General features: G+C 46.0%; 2 protein-coding genes and 1 long non-coding RNA gene across 9 annotated transcripts; 1 reads left to right on the top strand and 2 right to left on the bottom strand.

Annotated features, from left to right (window-relative positions):
- Positions 1 to 1,076: 1,076 nt before the first annotated feature.
- LOC127349017 (uncharacterized) lies at positions 1,077 to 4,605 on the bottom strand. 4 transcript variants are annotated; one of them, XR_007880078.2, is made up of 4 exons: positions 3,096 to 4,605; positions 2,100 to 2,255; positions 1,438 to 1,785; positions 1,077 to 1,224 (listed from the first exon to the last, which is right to left on the bottom strand). It is a non-coding gene; the product is annotated as an uncharacterized lncRNA (long non-coding RNA). The 4 variants fall into 4 exon arrangements; XR_007880079.2 differs by having other exon boundaries at positions 1,077 to 1,574; positions 1,706 to 2,255; XR_007880077.2 differs by having other exon boundaries at positions 1,077 to 1,785.
- Positions 4,606 to 9,391: 4,786 nt separating this feature from the next.
- LOC127296008 (uncharacterized) lies at positions 9,392 to 14,249 on the top strand. Of its 3 annotated transcripts, none has more exons than XM_051326025.2 (11): positions 9,392 to 9,768; positions 9,849 to 9,983; positions 10,213 to 10,279; positions 11,054 to 11,150; positions 11,260 to 11,353; positions 11,427 to 11,510; positions 11,728 to 11,768; positions 12,624 to 12,689; positions 13,395 to 13,454; positions 13,553 to 13,604; positions 13,712 to 14,249. In XM_051326025.2, the coding sequence occupies exons 1-11, from the start codon at positions 9,603 to 9,605 to the stop codon at positions 13,786 to 13,788; spliced, it is 939 nt and encodes a 312-aa protein (XP_051181985.1). In that variant the 5' UTR covers positions 9,392 to 9,602; the 3' UTR covers positions 13,789 to 14,249. The 3 variants fall into 3 exon arrangements, with proteins under 3 accessions (XP_051181985.1, XP_051181987.1, XP_051181986.1); XM_051326027.2 differs by having other exon boundaries at positions 11,257 to 11,353; XM_051326026.2 differs by lacking the exon at positions 13,553 to 13,604 and having other exon boundaries at positions 11,257 to 11,353; positions 13,395 to 13,538.
- Positions 14,250 to 15,667: 1,418 nt separating this feature from the next.
- Positions 15,668 to 18,481, bottom strand: LOC127296007 (probable clathrin assembly protein At4g32285). 2 transcript variants are annotated; one of them, XM_051326024.2, is made up of 2 exons: positions 18,226 to 18,481; positions 15,668 to 17,891 (listed from the first exon to the last, which is right to left on the bottom strand). In XM_051326024.2, exon 2 carries the CDS (start codon positions 17,824 to 17,826, stop codon positions 15,898 to 15,900), a length of 1,929 nt encoding a protein of 642 aa, XP_051181984.1. In that variant the 5' UTR covers positions 17,827 to 17,891; positions 18,226 to 18,481; the 3' UTR covers positions 15,668 to 15,897. The 2 variants fall into 2 exon arrangements, with proteins under 2 accessions (XP_051181984.1, XP_051181983.1); XM_051326023.2 differs by having other exon boundaries at positions 15,668 to 17,871; positions 18,226 to 18,480.
- Positions 18,482 to 25,516: the final 7,035 nt, after the last annotated feature.

The raw sequence follows: 25,516 nt of genomic DNA, 5'->3' as shown, positions 1-25,516 counted from the left end.
GTGCGGAACGGTTCCATTCCGTTCCACCCCATCCCCAAACCGAACACACCCCAAATGAACCGAGGGCCACGGGTCGATTAGCAGGAGCCATTTTCATCGTAAATTTGGGTGAAAAATGCAGTTGCACGTGTAACATCCGACTCCTCGCGTGCTCCTTTTGTTCGCACATGAACAAGTCTACCCTCCAATCCCATCCTCCATCTCCCTTGTGACACCACCACATGTACCATTCCTCGCGGTTGTCTGAGCCACCCATTTCGGCCGCTGCATGCCGAAGGCTAGTTCTCTTGCCGTTGTTGTTTGTACGCACTTGTCGTCCCGGTAGAATTTCAGGCCATGCAGCCATCACCATCGTTGTCCAGTGTCTTCGTCCAAACCGCCACCTCAGGCCACCCCATCAATGGAGGTGGTTGCCATTTTGGTTGTCAACCCATATGCCATGATAGCTCAACCTTGTTGGCCGTAGGCTCGGAGGCACCGACGAACTAAGGCGCCCACGACCTGTTCGGCCGTTTGGCCCGTCGAATTTGAGTTAGGAACTCGGCCTCTATTTCGTTGCACATCGCCGCCGACATAAACAATGGTGTATCAACTATTTATATGACCATTTTCCTTTTTTTACATAGATAGTAAGTGGGCACGTGCAAAGCACGTCTATACAATCGTTCAATTTATCTCATGTTTTTGTTGCGTCTGAACAATTTGCCGTAGAGATGTTATGCAGAGTCCCATTATGATGTAGATTTGTTGACACTATACTGAGTTCAGAATTCATTTGAGGAGCCTGATGAGCTAAACATGTCAGTTTAATGCAATTTAAATTCGAGAATAAGTATTTTGTCTACAACTAAATGCTTTGTCTAGGAAGAGTCATCTTTGACAAGCCACAACATTTCTCAGTTCCTGGCATCCTTGGTGATACCTTGAAAACAAATGCGAGATCATCCAAAAATGTATTGTTTTTACTTTTTAGCAACATCACCAAACAGTGAGTCTCTATTGTATTTTGTTACTTTGCATAGTACAAAACTGCACACAATAAGGCATTATGAAAAGGCCATCACTATCTTATTAGTACACCTGCAAGGCTACAACTGTTAAATACAGATAAATGCCAATACATAAATCAACGAAAACTTCACCGATGTTAGTAGGTCATGTTAGCCTAACACACTAAACAACATTTACAAAATGAACAAGGTCTAGTGCTTCTTTGGGATCACACTGCACAAATAATAAGAACCGATTAAGATTTCAGCACTCACATATTCGTCCTTTAAAATGCAAGATATCAGAAAACAAAAGAGATTTTGTTTTTTAAAACCAATAAATATTTGATTTTTTTATGATTTCATCTATATATTAGTTGGAAGAATTGGTCCAGAGAACCAACATAAGGGCATGCACGCATTAGCTGGAGCAGACAAATCAATTTACCATGGGGGTGATGTACTCCTCGAAGGAAGTGCGCGTAGAGTATACCTGGCCATGGGCAGCCAGGCCCGGTCATATTTCATAAATTATCCAGAAGAAGAGGGGATGTTGCAGTAGGATAAGTTGTTAAGCAAGGATACCTACAATAACAAAGCTATTGCAGTTAGAGACCTGCATGTCATTACCTGTAGCTTGACCATCAATCTAAATTATTAGACAAGTCTGCAGCTCCTTAAATGGTGGCTAGATAGTGTGGGTCGTTGGAGCTTACCAGATTGGTAAGAAACTCATCGTAGATTAGAATAAGCCTTTAGCCTACCATGGTAAACACCGTAAAGAGCATAAGCCAATCTACAAAAATCACATTGTATTAGATGATCTGGAGCTGAAACAAGCAGAACCACCTAGAAAACAAACACATCAATGTCAGTCTTTTTTGTTTTGAAGAGAATAAAAAATACCTTACAAAATGGAGAATATTTTCTAAGGAAATATTATAAATTTATATCGTTGAAAATGGATATACAAGGAAGTTACTTTCCATTGAAAGTATTCTAGGCTGTAAGAAATCATTATGCTACTACATGTTCACAATAGCATGCAATGTCCAGTAACTAAATGTTCACTTCATAGTTAGACATCACTAAATTATTAAGCAGAATTACCATGTATAATTTGCCATGGCTATGAATTCAAACATCACCTTAGCTTTTAGAAACCCGGGTTGCTTCGTTGGATACAGATCGTCTGAGTCATGAGAGATAATATTAGTCTGTACTTGCTCCGTGCCGGAATATTAGTTTGTAGAAACTTTTCTTTAGCTGTCAGAGATGGCAGAAAAAACTATTAAATTCAAATATAATACTCGTACATGCATTCTGGAAAAGGAAGTGTACAATTGTTATTCGTTGTCATCTGCTAGTTACAACTCAAGGCTTCCAATATGGCATGCTTAATAAGGGAACTAAGCAAATTATGTGGACTTGGACTTGAAACTGCTGGCTGAATTTGAGAGGTAAGTATCATTGTCTTCAGAGGTAAAGTATCTACATAAGTCCCGAAGAAAATCAATATTAAATCTGAAGTGAAAACAAGAAGAAAAAATAGATTTTGAGAGAGGGGAGAGGGATATATAATTAGGGATGGTCTGACCGCCAATGAAAAAGAGAGGGTGTGGAAGCCAATGTGGCCAACGTTTCAATCTGTAGGGCGACCATCCCACGGGCGAGGAAAACTGACAACGGAGCTGTCATTGCCGTGTGAGAATAAATGATGCTTCTTTTATTTGGTTGTTGATCAAGTGTGATTAACATGTTGCAAAAAATAGTATCATAATCAGGACCCAATCTTTCAATGTCATAAGCTTCTCTCCCCTCCGCAGCATGATCAGCATCAGACAATATGTATTATATATTCATACAATGATTCTCAAGTTCATTACAAGCACCAAAATTTAAGAATCATATTCCACCTTTTCTATGTGAATGGTAGTACATATTAGCAAGTGGACCAGTAAAATTAAATCCTTGCCTTTATTCTTTCATGACTTTTCAAAATTAACATGTGTGTGCAATAGTTAACCAAGTAACAACTACAGTACTATGCTGAATCTCAGGTGTAATAACAGTTACAACTTATATTACCCAAGTAACCAAATGTACCTTGCCAGATGGCATCCTCAAACACAAATCTCCGAAGATTTGCACGTCGGTCCAAGGAGGGTACTTGAAGCTCTTGTGTTGCAACTCTGTATTCCCTTCAACTGTGTCTAGTGTCCTTCCTACCTCAGAGCTACTTCAGTCTTGGATATCATATCAATAATCCTGAAACTGGAGACAACTGCATCTTGTACTTTGCTCAAATCCCGAGAAAGAGAAATTGACTCTGAAACTTCAACAGACATCATGGTTAAAGGAAAGAAAACCTGCATTTTTAAAGAAAGACTTGAATAGAAACACACCGAGTTAGTGGCTTCCATCGTGAATGCATCTGTGTTCTGCAAGCTAAATACATGTACCTGTCATAAGGGGTGCCATGCTTGAGAATCTCATTGTAGTTGTTGGTCGCTGGAAAGCCATATTCCTTCAGTCAATATCTCCTGTATCAGATTTAAGAAGAAAGAAATATTTGAAGCCCCTTTAGTGAACTCCGGAGGAAACCAAAGATTCGGAAAAGCGAAGTAATTCTTCCTTGACACTTTCATAACACAAGCAATACTTATTACTTTCGATGTAAATTCCCACGGAAAATAGTTGCAAATACTCGTGCATTAATAGGAGCGTCTATAAAACACCTACGTGTCAGGTATAATTCGAGGGAGATATGAGATAAAAGAAGATCATTCCATTTCGAAAATGTCTAGCATCCATGAAAAAAAGCTAAATCTCTATTTGAAAAAGGGAAAATAAGCTAAATCTCCAGCGGTAAATAATGTTAAGCTATGTGGAGTTTTTCACTTGCCAAAAGAGCGCAACAAAACAGATACTCTGAAATAAGTGTTTTAAAACAGAAATTTTGCATATCTTACAACAAGTGATGCTTCTAAACGGTTCTCACAAGACATCATTACAAAATATCAATTCGGTTTACCTCAGCTAGCATTTGATTATCTCCCCATGAATATTCCCTTCAACAAATATTGACAGGAAATACAATTGTCGCGTACTCACTATGTTGTTGCAGTGAATGTAAAATGGCTCTACATTAAAACCGTGAAGTACTACTCAAGATCCAATCTCCAAAAGTAAAAGAGATAAACAACTCTAAAGCACCACCGAAACCTCCAGATTGTTGATAGTTAGTATTCTGAAAATTCCTTGTCAGTACGGACATCGAAGCAATCACATAGCTGCCGAGTAAAACAAAAATCTGCACACATGATTAGGGATTTCATAATGGAATGATAAACCATAACTAATTAACAGTAAGAAAACAGTTCGACGAATGGGTTGCTTGTAGCCAATATATATATCACTTCGCACAAGCAATACCCAACGTGCCTGTATTATAGAAAAATCGATGCCACCACCCTTGGAATTGATGTCTCCAAATAGAATGAGCAAAGAAACTCCGTCACTACGTGCACTTCACACCGGCACCTCAACCTTTGTATCCAGGCCGCTGCCAATGGGTAGAACAATATAGAGGTTAGGAATTCAGACCTCATCTCAGTCTTCCAATCTAACAGTGATATGTAATCCTTTCTGCAAGAGAAGAACAACAAGGACAACGTCGAACCAGCAGATATACGTGTTTGTTAGGTGCTGCCATCCTTCCACAGCAAGAACAAGAACTAAAGAGCAAGATATGAAGAAAAAATATGTATACACATGGAGCGCATCCTAGCAACAGCAAGATGTGTAATAGTAGTGGAGATATATGGTTAGATCAGGGCAAGTATGAGCGTACTGTAGATGCGTGTGTCCTGCACCTCCAGATTATGAAGAGCAGGTTCTCGCCGCCGGGGCTCGTGTCGTGGTGGCGCACTTGGAGCACGGGGCCTATGGAGAGGCTGTGCCCGTGACAGCTCCTTGGGTTATTCGTCCAGGTAAAGGGGCGGCGGCGTCCCTGGGTCTTCGCGTTGGGAAACCGCGGCCTCCCCACGGGTACATCGCGGCGTCGGTGGGGATTGTTGGTGCAGCGGGGAAATCTATCGGACCGCCGGGGTGCGAGAGGGGGCTAAGCGGCGAGCAGCGCCGGGAGTGCTGCAGCGGCGGGCGGCGGGGATGGCAGTGGCGAGGATTGCCATGGCGATGGCAACGGCAAGGTTTCGGGATGGTTTCGGGATTGAACCGCTCCTTGGGGAATCATCACCAAATTAATTAGCGGGCTGTTGTCCGCCCGTCAAACACGGAAGCAACGTGAAGCGTTAGATAACGTGATTGTATGGCCCAGATTAGTTGGATCAGACCCTCTGGGTCTTTTATTAGTAGTGGAGATGGATGGTACCTAAATCAGGTTTCCCTACATTTGTGAAGACAAAACTCTGGAAAAAAAACCCGGAGGTTTCAAAAAAATAAGAGGATTGCAAAAAAAAAGTGGAGTTGGTGTTGGTGCGCTCCAATCTCGGTGGCCTATTATTTGGCACCTTGTTAGAACATGGAGCAAGGGGGCATCTCCAGCGGCCCGACACAAACAGACGCAAAATAACCTTTTGCGTCTGCGCGGTCGAAATATGCGTTTGTACCCATCTCCAGCGGCTCGACGCATAGTGACCGCGATATCCGTAGAGACGCAAACGCAGCCCAAATATGCGGCAGGAATGCGAGTCCGCGTGTCCATTTTGGTCTGGATGGCCCCTCTCTCCTCCTTTAATGCAGGGCAAACCTATGTGCTGGCCAATGGTGGCCACACAAAAACATCTTTAGTCTCTCTCATCCCTAGTTAATGCATGTCCGGGCTCTTGTGCTAAAAAATGCATCTCTACCACTGGGGAAGGGGCAGATGCATATGGACATGCGACCAATTTTTGTATCCTCGTTCGACGTAAACGGACACAAATCGTATCTAAAATGCGTCGGACCAGTGGAGATGTCCTAAGACAATGTGAGACACGAACATGATAATTGAGGGGAGTGTGATGATAGCCTCTATGAGAAAGGGCACAGGCGGATCTTCATGGAGACCAAACCGAGCCATGGCCCCCAGCTAAACTGCAAATTTACTAGAACCCCTACTACTCCAGCCCATCAACCCATCAACAAAATATGCAAAAAAAATGCAGTATTAGCCCGTTAAGCGACAGAGACGGAGAGTTCCTCATGAGCAGCAGTTCCACATAGTTCTTCTCGTCTGCTCTTTCACCTGCTCGTAGCATGGGCGGTCGAGGGTCAAGCCGGCCGTGCGGGGCGGATGTTCAACATAGATGATGATATAGTTGCTTACATATTGTTTTGTGTGAATATGTAGTGATGAGACAATGGTTAAGGAGATACAAATTGATTCATTCTTTAAAAAAAAAGAGGTCTGGTTGTGATTTGTGAAGCTCATGAACCTGACCACCAACAGATGCAACACCCCAAACAAGAGTACTAGCTAAACCTGAACCATTAACAAATATATTTTACGGACAAATCAATCTAATTATATAAGTTTCTGAAAATATTACAAATTCTAGCTTGTTGCTGTAGTATAATTTGGGGCCTGACCTTTTTTTTCATGCCACCCCACGTCCAAAGGACTGCAAGATCCACCACTGATCAGGGGTGGAAATTTTCAGGGTGAACTGTTGAGCTTGTCATGGACCGACAATGTTTTAGCTGCGTGCATCGTGGGATTCTTGATATGGCAACTCACAATCAACTCCAAAAGGATTTGGTTGAACATATGTAGGCTCGAGTAGAAAACAACTAGTCATATGCTCTTATTTTATTTGCTTTTATTTGATTGTGAACTATATTGTTTAATTATCTACAAACTACTATATTACAATTGAATAACATAACTAGAAATCAGGGGCAAAAAATATGGCTAGATCGAACCAAATACCATTGGTTGGATTGGTTGACATTTCCGTCTGAAATGGACCAGACACGAATATAGGCCTTTGGGCTTTGACCTATCCGTAAGACGGCTCAAACAATTTTAAAATATACACTTTTAATATCTAAAATTGGAGTGACCTGCCTGGCTTGACCAAACTTATCTAATTATCTACTTCTTCCGTCTACAAATAAGTGTACATTAGAGGTTTTCAAGATAAATTATGAAGTGAAGTAAAACATATATTGAGAGATGCAAACCAATATCTCACTTCTCTTTAATTCTTACACCTCCAATAAACTAAGTGCATGTAGAAAATAAGAAAAATATGTGCTAAATGTTATTGAGTTTGATTTTTGTCCGATAAAAGAGAATCAATTTTTGCCATTTTAATGTGCATTGAAATAATATGTATACATTTTTGTGGACAAAGTTTTAAGCTATATGTGTAGTTATTTGAACATGGAGAGAATATGACCGGCCGGAGCGGTCTATAGTCGTGTGGGTCACTGGGTTAGCCGGTTGGGCACTGTGACCACCGTCAGGGTGCACGGCTAAGCTACGTGCAGCGGCAGGACGAGGGAGCATCAGATGCGGCTCAGCGCTGGTAGGAGTGCACCGCGATTTCCCATCCGCCAAGCGAAGAATCGTGCAAGCGCATGCTCGTAGAGTCGTAGCGTGCTGCTAGCTGGCTACGAGGTCATCTCAAACTTGCTGCCACGTTTGCTATTGCCCCGCGTTCCCGCCGAGGTACATCAAGCACATACTGAAATTATATTTCATAACTCATTTTATATCAAAAGATCCACTATAAAACATAATGCAAATATAATCATAGTCATGCAGGGAAGCTTGTATGAATTTAAACCCCATAAAGAGCGATATTGACTAAGCTACTGCCATAAACATGTAGTTCAAAGGTGGACTACTTCCTTCTCATTATGGAGGTGATAAAAAAGATGTTAGTGAGGTACGAGGTGCAACCCAGAGAATCTTTGACAATGTTTCTCTGTCCAATGTTCGTCCGCGACGATTTTTTTTCTACGTTTCATTGTTTTTACCGCATTCTTGTCTCTCTTGAGAAGTCGTGAAAATCGGGACTTACATAGGCATTTTAGATCCAGGCTAAAGCGCAGGCACCAGACGGCTGAGGGAGGGTCGGTTTTAGATCGGGTGAGAGTAGAGGAAGAAGAAGATAGATAATGACTGAGATGGGGCGAGTCCCATACGGGGGCTAACACATCATGCTTAACCGTATCAATGGGTGACTAGGACGGTGTTTGGATTTTATAGTGCACTAAATTACCGTAATAACTTGTTTTGCTCAACTAACTTTAGCCTTGTTTACGTTGGTGCTTATCCATGTCCTTTGCTCCGAAACAATAGCAGCTAAATGAGAACCAACACCTCTTGTCTTGCCACTCCTCTGCTTGATGTCACCAGTGCTAACAACGGCCGCTCGGTGATGATGGCGTTAGCCTCTAAAGGTAGTGGAGGTGGAAGGGGTGGGCTTGGGCGAGAGGTCCTAGGGGTGGAGCTCTAGCCTATTTTACATCGGCACTCATCACTTCTTGATGTCGTAGGTGCTAACAACGATCGATCGGTGATGATGGCGCTAGTCTGTGAAGAAAGTGGAGGTGGAATGTAGTCGGCTTGGGTGAGAGGTCCTAAGGGTGTCATGCTATTTTTTCTTAAAACATTAATCAAATTTTCCACGGCAACACTTCTATTAGTCCCTCCAGAAAAACCCTAGCCTCCTTCGCTTCACCCTCCTCCATAGATCGATTACCACTCCTCCGGTCGGCTTCGTTGGCAGCGAGAGGAGTGGGGAACCCGGTCTATGGGTGGAGTTTTCAATAAAAATGGTGTTTTATGTAGATTTTTGTTAGGTTTTAGTAGCCGACTCCTTGCTGGTTTTCTCTTAATGGAGATGGCATTGTCTGCAATAAGTGATCTTCGACCTTTTGTTCGATGACGAGATCCCCTTCTCGACGTCAATGATTATGTTGAAAGATTACAATTCTCTAGATATGGGCCTTCAAATATTTTTTCGCCGGATCCATTTTGGATCTTTTCTCATGGTTGCCGCGAGGAGGATTATCCTCGTAGTTTTTGTCCCGACTGCTACGTCCTCGACAATAGTTATTTGTACTCTCGGCTCTCTAGCAACGTCGACAAAGCTGGTCTGTTGTTATTTCCTGGCATATTAATGTTGGTACTTTTGCCGATCTTGATCGATAATTTTAATTGTTGTACCCATGCACACACCTTAGCATTGCAGCTTAAATTAAAAATTATGGAGAACCTTTATTGGCATTTACAGGTCTATGTGGTACTGATTGTTTAAGATAAGTAGTATGTACTGTATTCTTATTATTATTATTCTCAGAAAAGGAAACCACGCTTTAAAATCATTTTTTCCTGCAGCGACAGCTTGCGACGCCTTGCTTGTGTTCCCATACCACACCGCCACCACTACACACGTTCGACGAAATTCCCCCGCGAGTCCTCCACTAAGATTCGCCCGCATCTCCCTCCGATTCCTTCCTCAATTCCCGTTTCGAAATCCGCCAAGATCGGAGGCTCTCGCCGGAACCCCGCCGCGCTCGCTGTCCCGACCCCGTGCGGCCGGATCTCCGGGCTCCAGGGTTATTGATGGTTCTTGGGATCCGGAGGGCGAGGCGGCGATGAGCAGGCTGGCGTCCGAGCTCCACCGGCTGCGGAGGTCGCCATGGGAGGTGCTGTGGTCGGCGCTGGTATCGTGCGGCCTGGTGCTCTTCTCGCAGCTCGCCGTGGCCATAGTGCCCCGCCTCCTCCCCTCCATCTCCCTCCTCGCCATGCTCCCCGTCGCAGGTCTGTGCGTGCTCGCTTTGCTTTCCGGAGGGCTCTTTTAGCGCAAATTTTGACCTTTGCTCCTTTTGCGTGCTGCACAGGTTTGGTATTCCTTGCGACTATTGTGGTGGGGAGGTTATGGAGGAGGTTCATCGGAGTGGGGGCGTCGGCGCCGCTGTTCGTGCTCTTCAACGTCCTCTTCTTGTGGGGTGTCTACATATTCGTCATACGGAGAGGTGAAATCCCTGCGCATTGCATCTGTTTGAGATTGCATATTATGTCGCTGCAATTTGCATGTCTCATTTTCATTTCTAATAGAAAGAAGGTAAGGATTCATTATAGCTCAATCCACTGGTAGAGTACAATTTCTTGGCGATCTAGGATGGAATATTAGACAGGCGCCTCCATTGGTAAATGAGTGTATCTAGCTTCTTATAGTTTTGTAACTTGTCTTATGTTTTACAGACACCTCTTCTCTACTAGACATGCTCATTAATGCTGAGTGCGCACTTCTTCTGTGGGGACTGTACAGGTTAGCTCCTCGATTGGAACATATTTTTTCTGTGATGCACTTACCAATCTCTAGGCTAATTTACATTGTTGTTTTGGAAAGGCAAACGTTCATTTTAGACCTTAAATATGGTTCTCATTCGGCCATTCCAAGATGGACCGTGAAAGTTTCAATTCCTGAAACTGGACATTTGAACTTCTTAATCCAGGCAGATACTGACCTTGAGCTTATTTGGCACACTCTGGGAACCCTGACTGGAATTCATATCTAGCTTTTCCCCCAACACACATATCTTTCCCATTCCCTTCCTTCCTCCCCTGCAGAGGCCGACAGGGAACGCCTTTTTGAGGGAGGCGATGGAGGGGAAACAGTGCTAGTTGAGCGAGGAGGGGAAACAGTTGGGAAAGGGTGGCTGCGGCGGGGTAGGAATTTCTGGGAGAAGCGAGATCTGGGAGTAAAACTGGGGACATATTAGAGAGAAATGGATTATCTTTTATTTTCTCATGTGGGCTAGGGATGTTAGTGAGTGCGAGAAGATATGAGATTCCTATCAGGGTCACTCATTTCTCAGGTGTGCTAAAACATGCTCAAGTTCAGGATTTATTAGAATTGGCCAGGATTATGAAGTTCAGGGTTCAAATTTCGAGGATTGGAAGTTTGAGCATTCAAGGATTATCTTGGACTCCATATGGAAGTTCAGGGTTTACAGTAAAATTATTCCTTTTGGACATACTATGCTTAACAATTTTGGCCTTACCTTTGGGATTGAGGGTTTAGTTGAATCTCTTACTGCAGGATTCTTTCTGGTGATCCTGGCATTGTTGCATACGAATCTTCATTTTTGGAAGAAGCTGGCTGCAAGGATTTCGTGGATGCCATATGCTCGAGTGAGGTATTGAGGAAGTAGAGTTTTAAACGAAGTTGTTATAATAAGTTGTTAACCTGAAATGTGGAATTCTTGCATTAACATGCTGTCATCTTTTGTACTTTTGGTGTAGAAGCATCCATCGCTCTCAAGGGTGAGGCAATGTAACTGTTGCAAAGCAAATGTTAGAGGTTATGACCATCATTGTCCTGCATTTGGTAACTGCATAGGTACTATATAGTTTTTCCATCATTGTTGCATGATAGATAAACGGACATTCTAATTGTATACCATATTTTGCAGGACAGAAAAATCATAGGCTGTTTATGGCACTTTTAACAGGATTTGTTGTTGCTGAATCAACATATACAATGTGCTCAACTAAATGTATGTGGTTGTTTATCTCCTTGATTTTGAAATGAATTAACTGCTTTCCCTGGATAGTTGATGTAAATGCTTTCACAGCTGGGACGGTTTTTGTTCTTATAATCAAGGACACTGTACACCCATTCACTATTTTTGGACTTGCATGTCTCCGGTGACCAAATAGTGCTCACACTCTTGGGTTTCCCTGCATTTATTAGTGTTTTTATTCTATTTTCAGATATATCTAGATGCATAAATTCAGGAACTATAAGAACTGAGGTATCTCCTTCCATCATCTAATTTTGCATACCTTGCAAAGTGATATTACTCTTATCAAGCCAATTGATCTCTTCTTCCTTGCATGGAAATTATTTGGTACTCCCTCCGTCCCAAAATGTAAGGCGTCTAAGGATTGGTCAAAAGTCAAACCTTACAAACTTTGACCAAATATTTAGAAAAAAATATTTACATCTACAATATCAAATTGACATATTAAGAAAATATACTTTAGGGTGATAATGATTTAGTATTGTAAATATTTATATTTTTGTGTATAAACTTGGTCAAACTTTAAAAACATTGACTTTTAACTAATCCTTAGGCGCCTTATATTTTGGGACGGAGGGAGTATCATTGATGGGGTCTGGTTTATGACAAAATGTAGCACATGGATAGCATTTTTTGCTTTATTACTAATATGGGTAGCCTCTTGTTTTGGCCGAATTCCGTCCCAAAATTTTAAAAGTAGAGAACATAATCTTACCTAAATGTTTGCCAAACTTGGTCAAAGTTAGACAAGGGAAACCTTATCTCTCAGAGGCACAAAACAAAAGGCTTATGTTAACACACAGAATGGTTTTATTGCGCATTATGGATTTATGGGTGCAACAGTGCACATTGACTTTCGTCAAATGCTGGTCTGCCTTAGTAGATTCAGATATTTAGACACAATTTTGAGAAAACGTGTAATTCAGTGTGTTTTAAGGACATGTGCCATTGAGCAAATGGTTCCATGAACTAGTCCTGCATAATGTTATGTTCCATCAAAAAGTATATACAGTCTTGATCTTGTCCATCAAATAGCATCATTATATGTAAGATCATCGCATGCTACTTACTGGGCCAACTTTACAGAATCCCTTATCTCTAAACATGGTGATTGGCGCAATGCTCTTCTCAGTCCTCCAAGTGCTATGGCAGGTTTGTTGTTAACCTCTTTGATGCAATAATTGAATATAGTTTTTGGTTCTGTAAGCGTTTACCTCTGCACATGCATGAATTATGGAGAAGAAAAAAACATTTCATGTTTCTGAACTGTGGCAATAATTGCTTAGAGATTGACTTGTAGGGATACAATTAACAACAATTCACCTGCCAAGACAATCAGAAAATGTTTTGGATAGAATTGACATCATGATAATGGTTCAACAGACCATGCTTCATGAATTATGAAGAAAGAAAAGGAATACAGATGCTGTATTGTATAGTAACTTGTCCACTGCTTAGGATCACAACTAGTGATATCCGTTGTCAGATGTTTGTTCATGCATCAACTTTACTGGAAGTTGCAACATTTGTAAAAGTATACTCATCTACTGCAATCCTGGCATAGATGCAGTCAAAGCATGCAAGCAGAAATACCAGCTCGGTGTCTCAGATCTCAGCCACTTGACATACTTGCTGTAATTGACCAAGTATCTAAAAAACTGTCATCTGGGTGAATCTTTCCTTTTTTGCACAGTTTGAAATTCGGCCTGTGTTTTATGTTGTATCGGTGACAGTTTGTTTATCTTGAGCGTTTGGAAACACTCCTCTTATGCAAGGCTGTAGGCTGTAGCTACACTTGTGTTACTGTGAGCATTTCGGAACAATCTCAGGAGAAATTATTTTGCTGCTCCTTGCCAGGTCGTGTTCCTGATATGGCATGTATACGGCATCTGCTTCAACATCAAGACAGATGAGTGGGTAATGTCAAACTTCCCGTGCTTTGGACTCTTTCTTCACCAGTTGCAGGTGGCCTGCTCGTTTGCTGTTTCTTATAGCTAAGAGGTGAGATTTTCCAGATAAACTGGAAGAAATATCCTGAATTCCAGATGAAGGAACAGCCTCAGTCAGGTGCTGTACCTGTACTCTGTACAGATATTTCGGACGAGCAATCAGTACCTCTGTTATGTGTTCAATATAGGACACATGTTTGACCTTTTTCTTAACCACAAATGCAGATTGTGGAGTCAAGTTTGTCAACCCATACGACAAAGGCATGCTTTGTAACATTAGGGAGTTCCTGAAGCCGAAATGATACAAGTTATTAAATCTCGGGTAGCGAGACCTGACTTATGTGAAGGCAAAACACAAGATATTCTTAAACGGACCAAAGATCGAAGAACACCACTCAAGATTCCTGAAGATAAATTATTCTTTTGCCTGTTACTGCAACACTGATTCATATTCATTGGTTTGTGCATCGTTTGGACTTTCTGGCAGTCTGGTGGCTGCCATAATAGACAGTCAACATTCTTTGAAAAACCACTTTTGAACGGGAAACTGCATGCTGATGAATGCCATGTCGCCGCAAGCACGCTACATCTTGTAGCTCTAGAAATTGATTATTTATCAGTATGGTAATTCACGTTGTATTCCTGCACGTGGTATGCACTGGTACATTTCCATGTTCTGTTTGCCAGACCTGACCGGTTCATTCCGTTGTGTCGATGATACTGTAGTAACAATTGTTTCATATGTCGATGCCTCTTGCTGTCATTTTCGTTGCTCCACTAGTGATTGGCACAAGAAAAAAATGTCGAGTTGATGCAATGGCGAGTAGACGCCAGCTTCTGTGTGCCCCAAAATGACAGGGACGTGCAGCTTATCCGGCACGGGTTGTCGCCGTCGGCTTAATAGATGCGTTGCCGTGCCGGGAAAGCACACTAGTTCTCCCAAAGTGAGTCAATCAGGCGTCCATTTTGTGTGTTCTCGCCTTCCATTGTGCTAGCTGTCATCTGCTTCAGCCACTTCCTCCATACAAACCTGAACTTCCATAATTCATTCGGAATTTGAAAATGTAAAAAGTGAGCTGAAAACTAGGGATGAAATGGGTGTTCTTCTAGTAGGATATCCATTATCCTGTGCTTTTCCTTTTTAGAGTAATTTTCATTTGCCTTTCTTTTTCGCGAGGCGACTTTATTCATCACTGTTGAAAGGCGTAGTAGCTGTAGCTCGGATTTCCAAACGCAGTAGATAAAGCTGTCGACGTGTATTTGAAGTCCAATCATTCTGTCGCGAAGGTGGTGGTCACTTGAAAAGAAGGGCCAGGAGAAATCGAGGAAACGGTAAGCAGATGACCACAAGAGGCACCGAGGAATGGGTCAGGAGAAGAGAGCGACACGGGTGGGGAGAAGCAAGTTTTTCTTCAGGAAAAACACAGCGCCAGGAAAGAGTCAATCACGCACGACGGATTTGATCGTGTCGATTCCATCGTCCCTACCAATCACTGCAAGACTAAAAAGAGATAAGAGCTTATAACAAATAACTGATGAGACGGGTAGAGGTGTAGTTGAGCTTATAGCAAATAACCGATGAGACGGGTAGAGGTATAGTTTAAGTCTCAGCTAGTATTTTTTATGTGAACCATTCGTAATCCCGATCAGCATTTCACTACTCCCCGCGATTCATATTACTTGATGCTAATACAGATTCATATTACTTGATGGATCGGAGGGAGTATTTCCCTTGCAAAAAAATCCTTAATTTGACGCTGCCGTTCGGGCACGTTTCACCCTATTGACGAGATCAATTTTCAGGGCCAACTACATTGGAGAACAAAGACTAAAATGTTTCCAAACAACAGGTATTCCATAACTCCGACGAGCAGCAATGTAATAGATAGCAATTATTATCTCTACACATGAGAACTTGCTTCAAACTAAATTATTAACCGAAAGCAACCACTTTAAACAGGTTATACTTGATCATAGCCACCTACCAAGACTTCCTTAATGCCAACTACTAGCAACAAACTTTTCCAGCGAACAAGGAGATCTAGATCTGAGAAATGAAGCATTTGTCATCGCAGCAGGTACATGATAGATGTGCAGTACACTCTGTCAGGGTTATGTATATTAACAACAACATGGTAGCATCAACAGTATATATGCACAAGTCTGTAGTATCAAACAGTATGAAAGAACATCAGCTCATATCATGTAATCAACTATAACCGCCCTCAGATGCATGCCGCATTTGGTTCCAAACAAATAGAATTACATATATAAGAGAGACCAAAAGGTTTGATCCAGTGACAGGGGGGAACAACAGCAGCTGATGCTGGACACACACAGCCCCGAGGTGTAAGATCACAAAATACAGAACAAAATTCACAGGGAAATGTAAGGGATGAACAAAGAATAGCTCAGTAAGTGGGGTAGTAATACCCGGTGTTCGCCATCGGCGGCGCGTTTGGCATCCCGTACGGCATGGCTGGGTTCGGACCAAAACCATTGTTGTAGGTCCGGTCGAGCCTCGTCAAGCTAGATTGGCCCTGCATGCCGTCCCTTTGGTACTGCTGCCACATCATCTGCTCCTGTGTCAAGAACTGCTGCTTCTTCTCCATCTCCGCCATCTGCACGTAGGATGGTGGCGCGAAGGTGAGGGATGCCGCGAATGGGTCCCCGCCGACGTTCTGCATCGAACCGTCTGGTGCTGGAAGAGCCAGCATCTGTGTTTTTCCAGGGGCTGGTAGCGCGACGCTGCTGGAGCTCCCGCTGGTTGCCTGCGCGTTGACATGCTGGCGCACAACACCTTGGTCATACATACCGTTCAGCAGCAGAGGATCCATACCACCTGTCATTACAGCCTTCTGCTTGGACAAGTTGCTTGCCGTCTCCACGAGGGCGAGTTCCCAATCTGCCTTCCCAGGCTCAGCCGCAGGTGTATCCCACGCAGATGTCGGCTCGTTGCCACCGTTGGAAGGGAAGGCCTCCCATGACCCATTGGTGCCACCACCAGCAGCAGGTGGCCCCTGGAAGAGAGCCAGAGCAAGCCTGTTACCTTGCTCATCTGCACTCACGGTGTCTTCCCTGAGATCAACCAAATCACCCTGGGGCTGCGGCGGGGGCTCTGGCTTGACCACTTCCTCCACCTTCTCAGGCTCAGGCTCCTTGTAATCCTCTGGTGCAGGGAGCGCCTTGATGGTGTTCATGTCCACCTCAGGCTCTTCCTCCTTGACAGGCTCAGGCTCAGGCTCCCGTGGTGGGCTCTTGGCGCGCTTGGACCGGTCCCTCATAAACTCCTCCAACGTCTCCAGCAACTTATCAGTGACACGCTGCACCTCCGGGTACTCCGACGACCTCGCAACCCCGGTGTCCTTACACCAAGCATAGAACGAGCAGAGCTCGTCGATCTGCTTGGCGGCGCTGGCGTACGCCTCGAAGGCCTTGACGCAATCGGCGTACTCCATGTCAAAGAACCTGTCGAGCAGCACGGCGAGCACCTCGCAGATGTCGGCGTAGAGCTGGAAGCTCTCCCTGACCATCTGGTAGAGGGCGACGAGCACCATCCTGCTCTGCTTGGCGCCGCCGGTGGGGCGGCAGGCGAGGAACCTGTCGAGCAGCTGCTGCAGGTGGTGCATGCGGCCGAGGACCCGCTCGGGCTTCATGTCCCGCACGGGGGTGGGCGGCCTCTTGTCGTCCGCGGCAGGGGTGTTCCTGTCGCGGCTGTCGTCGTAGCCTCCGTAGCCGTTCCCCGGCGGGGAGCTGTAGGAGGGCGAGCGGCGGCCGTAGGGGTCCGGCGAGCCCCACTTGTCCCGCGGCGAGGGCCCGTTGAGGCTGCCGTTACCGTTGCCGTTGGAGGAGCCGCCGTTGCCCTGCTTGCGCTCGTGGAGGAGGAACTCGAGGCGCTGGTCGAGGTAGAGCGCGTAGGTGCGGACGAAGGCGGAGTGGTCCCAGGAGCCCGAGTGCGCCTCGTCGCGGAAGTCGGAGAGGTTGAGGAGGCGCGTGCCGCGGCGCGTGGCGTGCAGCAGCTCGCGGTGGAAGAAGGCGTCGCCGTCGGTGAGGAGGCGGTGCACGAGCATGAGCGACTTGAGCGCGACGACGTAGTCGCGGGTGCGCGAGAGGCGCTTGGAGCAGCCGGCGACGGCGGCGGCGACGTGCGCGCGGGAGCCGCCGGTCAGGTGCAGGATCTCCCGGATGTGGCGCTCCTCCGCCGGCTCGTCGTCGTGGCTCGTGGTCTTGACGATGAGCACGTCGAGCTCCGGCGCGATGTTGCTGGTCACCTTGGCGAGCCCGATGCTTGTCTGGTCCTTGACCGCGCCCAGCGCCTTGCGGATCGTGCTCGAGGACATGTCTGACGCTGCAGCGGCCGCCCGCTGCTGCTGGTGGGTTTAGATCTGGCCAAGAGAAGCAGGTACTGCAATGGTGAGTTTGACGGAAGATTTCATCGAACCGAAGGCAGATCTCTAGGAGTAATACCATTTTGCGGGTAATAATTGGAAACAAATCAAGGCATGTACCGAGCTCAAGATCCCCGGAAGTGGGATGCGAGATTTGCTCAACCAGGTGGAACTACCATATACGCGTGGGGCGGAATAAACTCTACTCCGGATGCTTATCATCATCATCATCTAGATCAGCTAAGTTCGCCAGCTATTCCGCAGCCGCAGAGCTAGCAACGGCCAACGGAAACCATCTAGTGCGATTGAGGCGCAGATCCAGGGAGCTGGATAGGAGGGGAAAGAGAATACCTTTGCGGTAGATCCGGCGCGTCGGGCGGTGGGAGGGAGCAGCTCGGATCCGAGAGCCTCCCTCGCTAGCTCCTCCGGCCGGGTCGGGGTTTGACCGACCTCGCCTTTGAGAGGCGGAGGAGGCAGCTGAGCTGAGGCTGGTGGAGACGAAGAGGGGAGGAATGAGGGAGGGAGACGGCGGAAGAGGGAAAGGGGAAAGAAATGGGTTTGTTGAGTAGGCTCCCGGGCGTTTGGTGGGTTGCTGTTTTCAGATTCTTTTATTTGGGAGCGGGAGAGAGGAGAGGACAGAGGAGTGAGGAGGCAAGGCAAGCAAAGCAGCAGCGGCGAGCTTCGCGTGGCTTCCCTCGCGTTGCGTCCCTCGCGCCGACGCCGACGCCGACGCCGTGCCCACGGGTCGGTGAGGCGGTCCGGCTCGGAGCCTACCCCGCTTGTTTCGCGCCGACGGTGAGAGTGGTGGAGGTCAATGCGGCGTGCCAGCCCGTGTAGTGGTGGTTGACTGGGGCGGTGATATGGGTGCGCCAGCTCCCTCGCATAAACCGGGAGCCGTGACGGCATCTCCTCCACCGACGTGACGCAAAAGGTCCATCAGCGACCGTTTTCGTTCGCCCTGATCGGAAATGCATCAGCGACCGTTTTCGTCCGCCCTGATCGGAAATGCGTTTGGGTCTGCTCCAACGGGGCGACGCAAAGTGACCGGGCCATCCGCGGAGACGCAAATTTGGTTCAAATATGCGTCAGGTTTGCGTCTCCGCAGACGCTCGGCGGTCGCGTGGAGTGTCCACCGAAAAAGACGTAGGACCCGCCATTCAGTGGCAGGAGGCCGATATTATTTCCGCCACTGGCCATTCCCCGCGCGAAATTGCAAACTAGGCCGGCGCGACCAGTCCAGAAGCGATGAACGTCCTCGCCGCCGCAGCCACCACCATGGATGCGGAGCAAATCCTCGCACCCGCCGCCGCCCCACACTCCCCCGTAGCCACGACCATAGCCACAATGGAGGTTGCAGCTCCGGCGGAAGCAAAGCGGGCCGCCACCGGCGGCGGTCGGGCGGCAAAGAAGGTGCTCTCCCCGGAGGAGAAAATCATCGAGGCCACGAAGCGTCGCGCCGGCGCAAGAACCAGAAGATCAAGACTGCCGCGGCCGCCAACCAGCATGTCTGGCAAATGCAGATCAAAGCCGGCGTCGCGCAAGTAACCCTCCATGCTCGTCAAGAAAGAGGGGATGGCCGGCGTCGCGCCTCCGGCCTCGTCGGTGAGCTCGGTAAGTTCCCAGCTGCGCCCTGGAACTCCCGCTCCCTTGCAGGGCCACACGGCGTCGTGGTTCGCCTCCGGCCTGCCGCCGGTGAAGTTGACCAGGGCGGCGGTTCCCGACCTCAACTGGACGCCTAGAAGCGGTGACTCCTGCCCGGGCGCGACACGGAAGACGCGCCAGGTGCCGGAGGAGAGCATGCCGCAGCCCCGCTGAATGGATCGTAGCGAACAAGAGGGGGGGTGAATGGCGCTACGACAAGTTTTAACCTTTTTCAAGTTTGGCGCAACGGAAGGTAAAGGTGATAACTTTAACAATAGCGGTGATCCTACAAGGATGCTAGGACATGTGCAACAAGTAAAGGAATCAACAAGATAGTAAGAGTAAGGAGCGAGACAACCGGAGGGCGCGGAGGCGAGGCGAGGTTTGTTTACCGCAGTTTCTTCCACAACAGGAAGTACGTCTGCGTTGAGGAGGTGCTAGTCTCACACAAGAGACTAGACGGCCACACCACGAAGGAAGGCCTCACCTTCTTCCTCGAGAGAGCTCCACGGAGGTGCTCTCCCTCTTCCACTAAGGCATCGGTCGAGGCGGTGATTCCTTCACAAGGTTGCGGCGAGCTCCACACACAAGGATGCTCCCAACACCCTATGGAGCTAGTACATCACCAAGCTAGACTCCATAGCTGCACATCTCCAATGCTCCACCATAGGAACTCATCTCCAATGCTCCACCAAAGGAACCCTTCCAGTGCTCCACCAAAGGAACTCTTCCAATGCTCCACCAAGGAACTCTTCCAGTGCTCCACCAAAGGAACCCTTCCAATGCTCCACCAAAGGAACCCTACCACCAAGATCCACTAAGGAGTACCACGAATTGGTGAACTTTCTCTCGGTAGAATGATAGATCGGGGTCTCCTCCACCACCTCTCAAAGTATGAGCAAGATTGGTTGGGTGGATGAGGAGATCCCCTCAATTTTGAGCTCAGCAACAATGGAGGAGAGTGAGAGAAGAGCCAGGTCGGGCTGGAGAAGAAGGGCCCTTTATATAGGTCCCTCCAAATCCAACCGTTGGATGCTGTTTTTGCCTAAGCGGTACTACCGCTTGTGGGAAGCGGTACTACCGCTCTGAGTTCGAATCCCCACAGAACTTGTCCACGTGGACTCATCGCGGTACTACCGCTTGCGGTACCGCTTGAGGTACCGCAACAGGGTCCAGACCTTACTGGACTCGAAGCGGTACCGAAGCGGTACCACAGCGGTACGACCGTAACGCGTTACGGTACTTGAGCGGTACCGTTGGCGGTACTACCGCTCTCGAGCGGTACTACCGCTCATGGTACCGTAAAGGTACCGCAACGTGTTCTGTGAGACATTTTCGTGTGCAATCCTCAGAGCGGTATCTCAGGCGGTACCAGTAGGGGTAGCGGTACTACTGCTCCTGGTATCGGTAGTACCGCTATGGCTAAAACAGCTTTTTCCTCTTTTCCTCTCCTACCATGTTACCTCGCGACACACACACAAAACCAGAAAGCCTAAGAACTACGCTTCGGTCTTCTGATCATAATGTGTTCGGCGAGGGTACCGTGCAACCTGCAAACCTATCAATGACAAACTTTGTGCACGGTTAGAATTGTTCGAGTGTTGTTATCAAACACACAAAACACGGGATATGGATCTTGCTCTTACAATCTCCCCCTTTTTGGTGTTTGATGACAACACACGAATTTGCAATAATTCATAGGATATTATGATACGGTATTTGGTTTGCAAATGTAGATGAAGCTCCCCCTAGATGTGTGCATATTTAGAATATGCATTGGTATACACATACACACATCCTAGAGAGAAACTCCCCCTAGATTCTACAAACCAAGCACAAGTGCTAAGAAGAATATATGTCAAGATCATGTAGCACAAGTACACTATGGAGGCAAGTATATTTGCATATAGGGGAGTTTGGTGAACCTTTTCATACCTTTGCCTTGAGAAAACCCAAACTCATAATATTAAGCGCCGCCATAGGAATGATGTAGCCAATCAAAGGATAAATAATGGAGACCATTAAGCTACGAACGATTAAGTCTTAATACAAACGGGGGGATCGGGAGATCCACAAATAGAGTAGCTAACACACATACGAATAAAGTTCCGAATAACTAGGGGAAGGTTTGATGCCAAGGCCGAAAGAACCAAAACGAAGTCACCAAGCCCTTGGCATCCCCATGCAAATTCCCGTCCTAATAGATCAACTTCTCCCCCTTTGGCATCGAGACACCAAAAAGGGAGAAGGAGCATACTAACGCCCCAAGAGAATCACTCATCATCATCATCCTCGTCATCGTCATCCTCGTTCTCATCACCCTCATCCTCGACGTCCTCCTCCTCCTCATACTCGCCTTCATCATCATCTTCTTCTTGGGCAAGGCCCTTGCCATGAGGTGGCTCGGGGATGGATTCCTCGGAGCTTGACCAAACGAGCTTCGACTTCCACTCACCGGGAGGAGTGATGTTGTCTGATACGTCTCCGACGTATCGATAATTTCTTATGTTCCATGCCACATTATTGATGATATCTACATGTTTTATGCACACTTTATGTCATATTTATGCGTTTTCCGGAACTAACCTATTGACGAGATGCCGAAAGGCCAGTTGCTGTTTTCTGCTGTTTTTGGTTTCAGAAATCCTAGTAAGGAAATATTTTCGGAATCGAAAAAAATCAACACCGGAGATCTTATAATTCCAGGAAGCTTCCAGAGCACCGGAGAAAAGTCAGAGGGGAGCCAGGGGGCCCCACCCCACAGGGCGGCGCGGCCCAGGGGGCGCGCCCCCCTACTTTGTGGGCACCCCGTGGCCCCTCCGACTCCACCTCTTCGCCTATTTAATCGTCCTTGACCTAAAACCTCGAGCCAGTTCGACGAAACCAGAGAAAACCATCCAGAGCCGCCGCCATCGCGAAACTCCAATTTGGGGGACAGAAGTCTCTGTTCCGGCACCCTGCCGGGACGGGGAATTGCCCCCGGAGTCATCTCCACCGCAGTCTCCACCGCCATCTTCACCGCCATCGCTGTCTCCATGATGAGGAGGGAGTAATTCACCCCCGGGGCTAAGGGCTCCGCTGTAGCTATGTGGTTCATCTCTCTCTTTATGTGATCTAGTTGAATATCATCGATGTGCTACTCTAGTGATGTTATTAAAGTAGTCTATTCCTCCTCCATGATGTAATGTTGGCAGTGTGTGCATCATGAAGTACTTGGTTTATGCTATGATTGTGATCTCTTGTAGATTATGAAGTTAACTATTACTATGATGGTATTGATGCGATCTATTCCTCCTTTCATAGTGTGATGGTAGAAGTGTGCATGCTATGTTAGTACTTGGTTTGGTTGTGTTGATCTATCTTGCACTCTAAGGTTATTTAAATATGAACATTGAATATTGTGGAGCTTGTTAACTCCGGCATTGAGGGTTCGTGTAATCCTACACAATGGTGTTCATCATCCAACAAGAGGGTGTAGAGTAGTCCTATTATGTGATCATTGTTGAGAGTGTCCACTAGTGAAAGCAGGATCCCTGGGCCTTGCTTCCAAGCATCGAATCTCCGTTTGTTTACTGTTTTGTTACATGTTTGCTCGCTGCCATATTTTATTTAGATTGCTATTACCACTCATACTCATCCATATTACTTGCATCTCACTATCTCTTCGCCGAACTAGTGCACCTATACATCTGACAAGTGTATTAGGTGTGTTGGGGACACAAGAGACTTCTTGCTTTGTGGTTGTAGGGTTGCTTGAGAGGGATATCTTTGACCTCTTCCTCCCTGAGATCGATAAACCTTGGGTGATCCACTTAAGGGAAACTTGCTGCTGTTCTACAAACCTCTGCTCTTGGAGGCCTGATACGTCTCCAACGTATCCATAATTTCTATTGTTCCATGCTTGTTTTATGACAATACTTACATGTTTTGCTTGCACTTTATAATGTTTTTATGCGTTTTCCGGAACTAACCTATTAACAAGATGCCACAGTGCCAGTTCCTGTTTTCTGCTGTTTTTGGTTCCAGAAAGGCTGTTCGGGCAATATTCTCGGAATTGGACGAAATCAACGCCAAACATCCTATTTTTCCCGGAAGGCTCCGGAACACCGAAGAAGAGTCGGAGAGGGGCCAGAGGGCCACCACACCATAAGGTGGTGCGGCCTGGCCTAGGCCCGCGCCAGCCTATGGTGAGGAGCCCCCAGGCACCCTCCTACACCGCCTCTTCGCCTATAAAACCCCTTTCGACCTAAACACACAGTACCAATTGACGAAACTCCAGAAAGACTCCAGGGGCGCCGCCGCCATCGCGAAACTCCAATTCGGGGGACAGAACTCTCTGTTCCGGCACCCTGCCGGGATGGGGAAGTGCCCCCGGAAGCCATCTCCATCGACGCCACCGCCTCCATCATGCTCCGTGAGTAGTTCCCCCATGGACTACGGGTTCTAGCAGTAGCTAGTTGGTATACTCTCCTCCATGTACTTCAATACAATGATCTCATGAGCTGCCTTACATGATTGAGATCCATCTGATGTAATCGGTGTTGTGTTTGTTGGGATCCGATGGATGATACATTATGATTAGTCTATCTATAAAGTTTGTGAAGTTATTGTTGCTGCAATCTTGTTAGGCTTAATGCTTGTCACTAGGGCCCGAGTGGCATGATCTTAGATTTGAGCTCTATACTTATTGCTTAGATTGTATCTACAAGTTGTATGCACATGTCACTGTCCGGAACCAATGGCCCCGAAGTGACAGAAATCGGGACAACCGGAGGGGATGGCAGTGATGTGAGGGACACATATTTTCACGGAGTGTTAATGCTTTGCTCCGGTACTCTATTAAAAGGAGTACCTTAATATCCAGTAGTTTCCCTTGAGGCCCTACGCCATGCCATTTGGTAGGACAAAAGATGTTGTGCAAGTTTCTCATTGCGAGCACGTACGACTATAATTGGAAAACATGCCTACATAATTAATAATCTGGATGTTCTGTCTTAATGCTTTGATTCCTATCAATTGCCCAACTGTAATTTGTTCACCCAACACTTGTTACTTGTTATTGGAAAGTTACAACTAGTGTAGATCGCTGGGAACCCCGGTCCATCTCTCATCATTATATACTTGTTCTATATGTCATTGGAAGTAGTATCAACTATTTTCTGGTGCCATTGCTCTCATATTGCTATTACTGCTGCTGTGTTACTATTACTACTGCTCTCATATTACTGCTACTTTCACATCACCCCTGTTACTAGTGCTTTTCCAGGTGCAGCTGAATTGAAAACTCAGTAGTTAAGGCTTATAAGTATTCTTTACCTCCCCTTGTGTCGAATCAATAAATTTGGGTTTTACTACCCTCGAAGACTGCTGCGATCCCCTATACTTGTGGGTTATCAAGGCTGTTTTTAAGGCGCCGTTCTTGGGAGGCATAGCTCTACTCATAAGTTCACCTGGGGAGTACACTCTACCTCTCTCTCTGTTTTATTTTATTTTGTTTTGCTTAGTTTACTTTCGTCTAGTTTATTTGTGCTTAGTTTATTTCTGTCTAGTACTACTTTGTTTAGTTTACTTTTGCTTAGTTTCTTTTTGTCTTGTTTTATTTTTCTCATATACCCAAAAATCCATAAAAATTTGAAAAATCTAAAAATTAAAAACTGCTGTTATGGGAGAACCCACAACCTACTTGGAGCTCATAGAATGTTATAATAATTATAGAGAATCAAGAACTGGTAAAGTAATGAGTGCTATGATAGAAAAAGTGAATACAATTGCTAAAATCTTGCTTAAACGCCATGATATAAACTGTTGCTCTCAACAGGATACTAAACATCTTAAATTTCAATATGGCTTTAGTGAGGAATTTTTAATTAAGAACTATAATCGGAATTGCTATATTCATTATGGGTTCGAAGAGGTAGAACAATTTGTCGTATTTATGGGAGCTTCTGAGATCGAATCCTTCATGGTTGAGAATTATGAAACTTGTGTTGTTTGTAAGGAC

The sequence above is a fragment of the Lolium perenne genome, chromosome 4 (genome assembly GCF_019359855.2).
Source record: "Lolium perenne isolate Kyuss_39 chromosome 4, Kyuss_2.0, whole genome shotgun sequence".
NCBI classification, from domain to species: domain Eukaryota; kingdom Viridiplantae; phylum Streptophyta; class Magnoliopsida; order Poales; family Poaceae; genus Lolium; species Lolium perenne.
The sequence above is the reverse complement of the archived record's forward strand: the minus strand, read 5'-3'. Positions and strand labels throughout refer to the sequence as shown.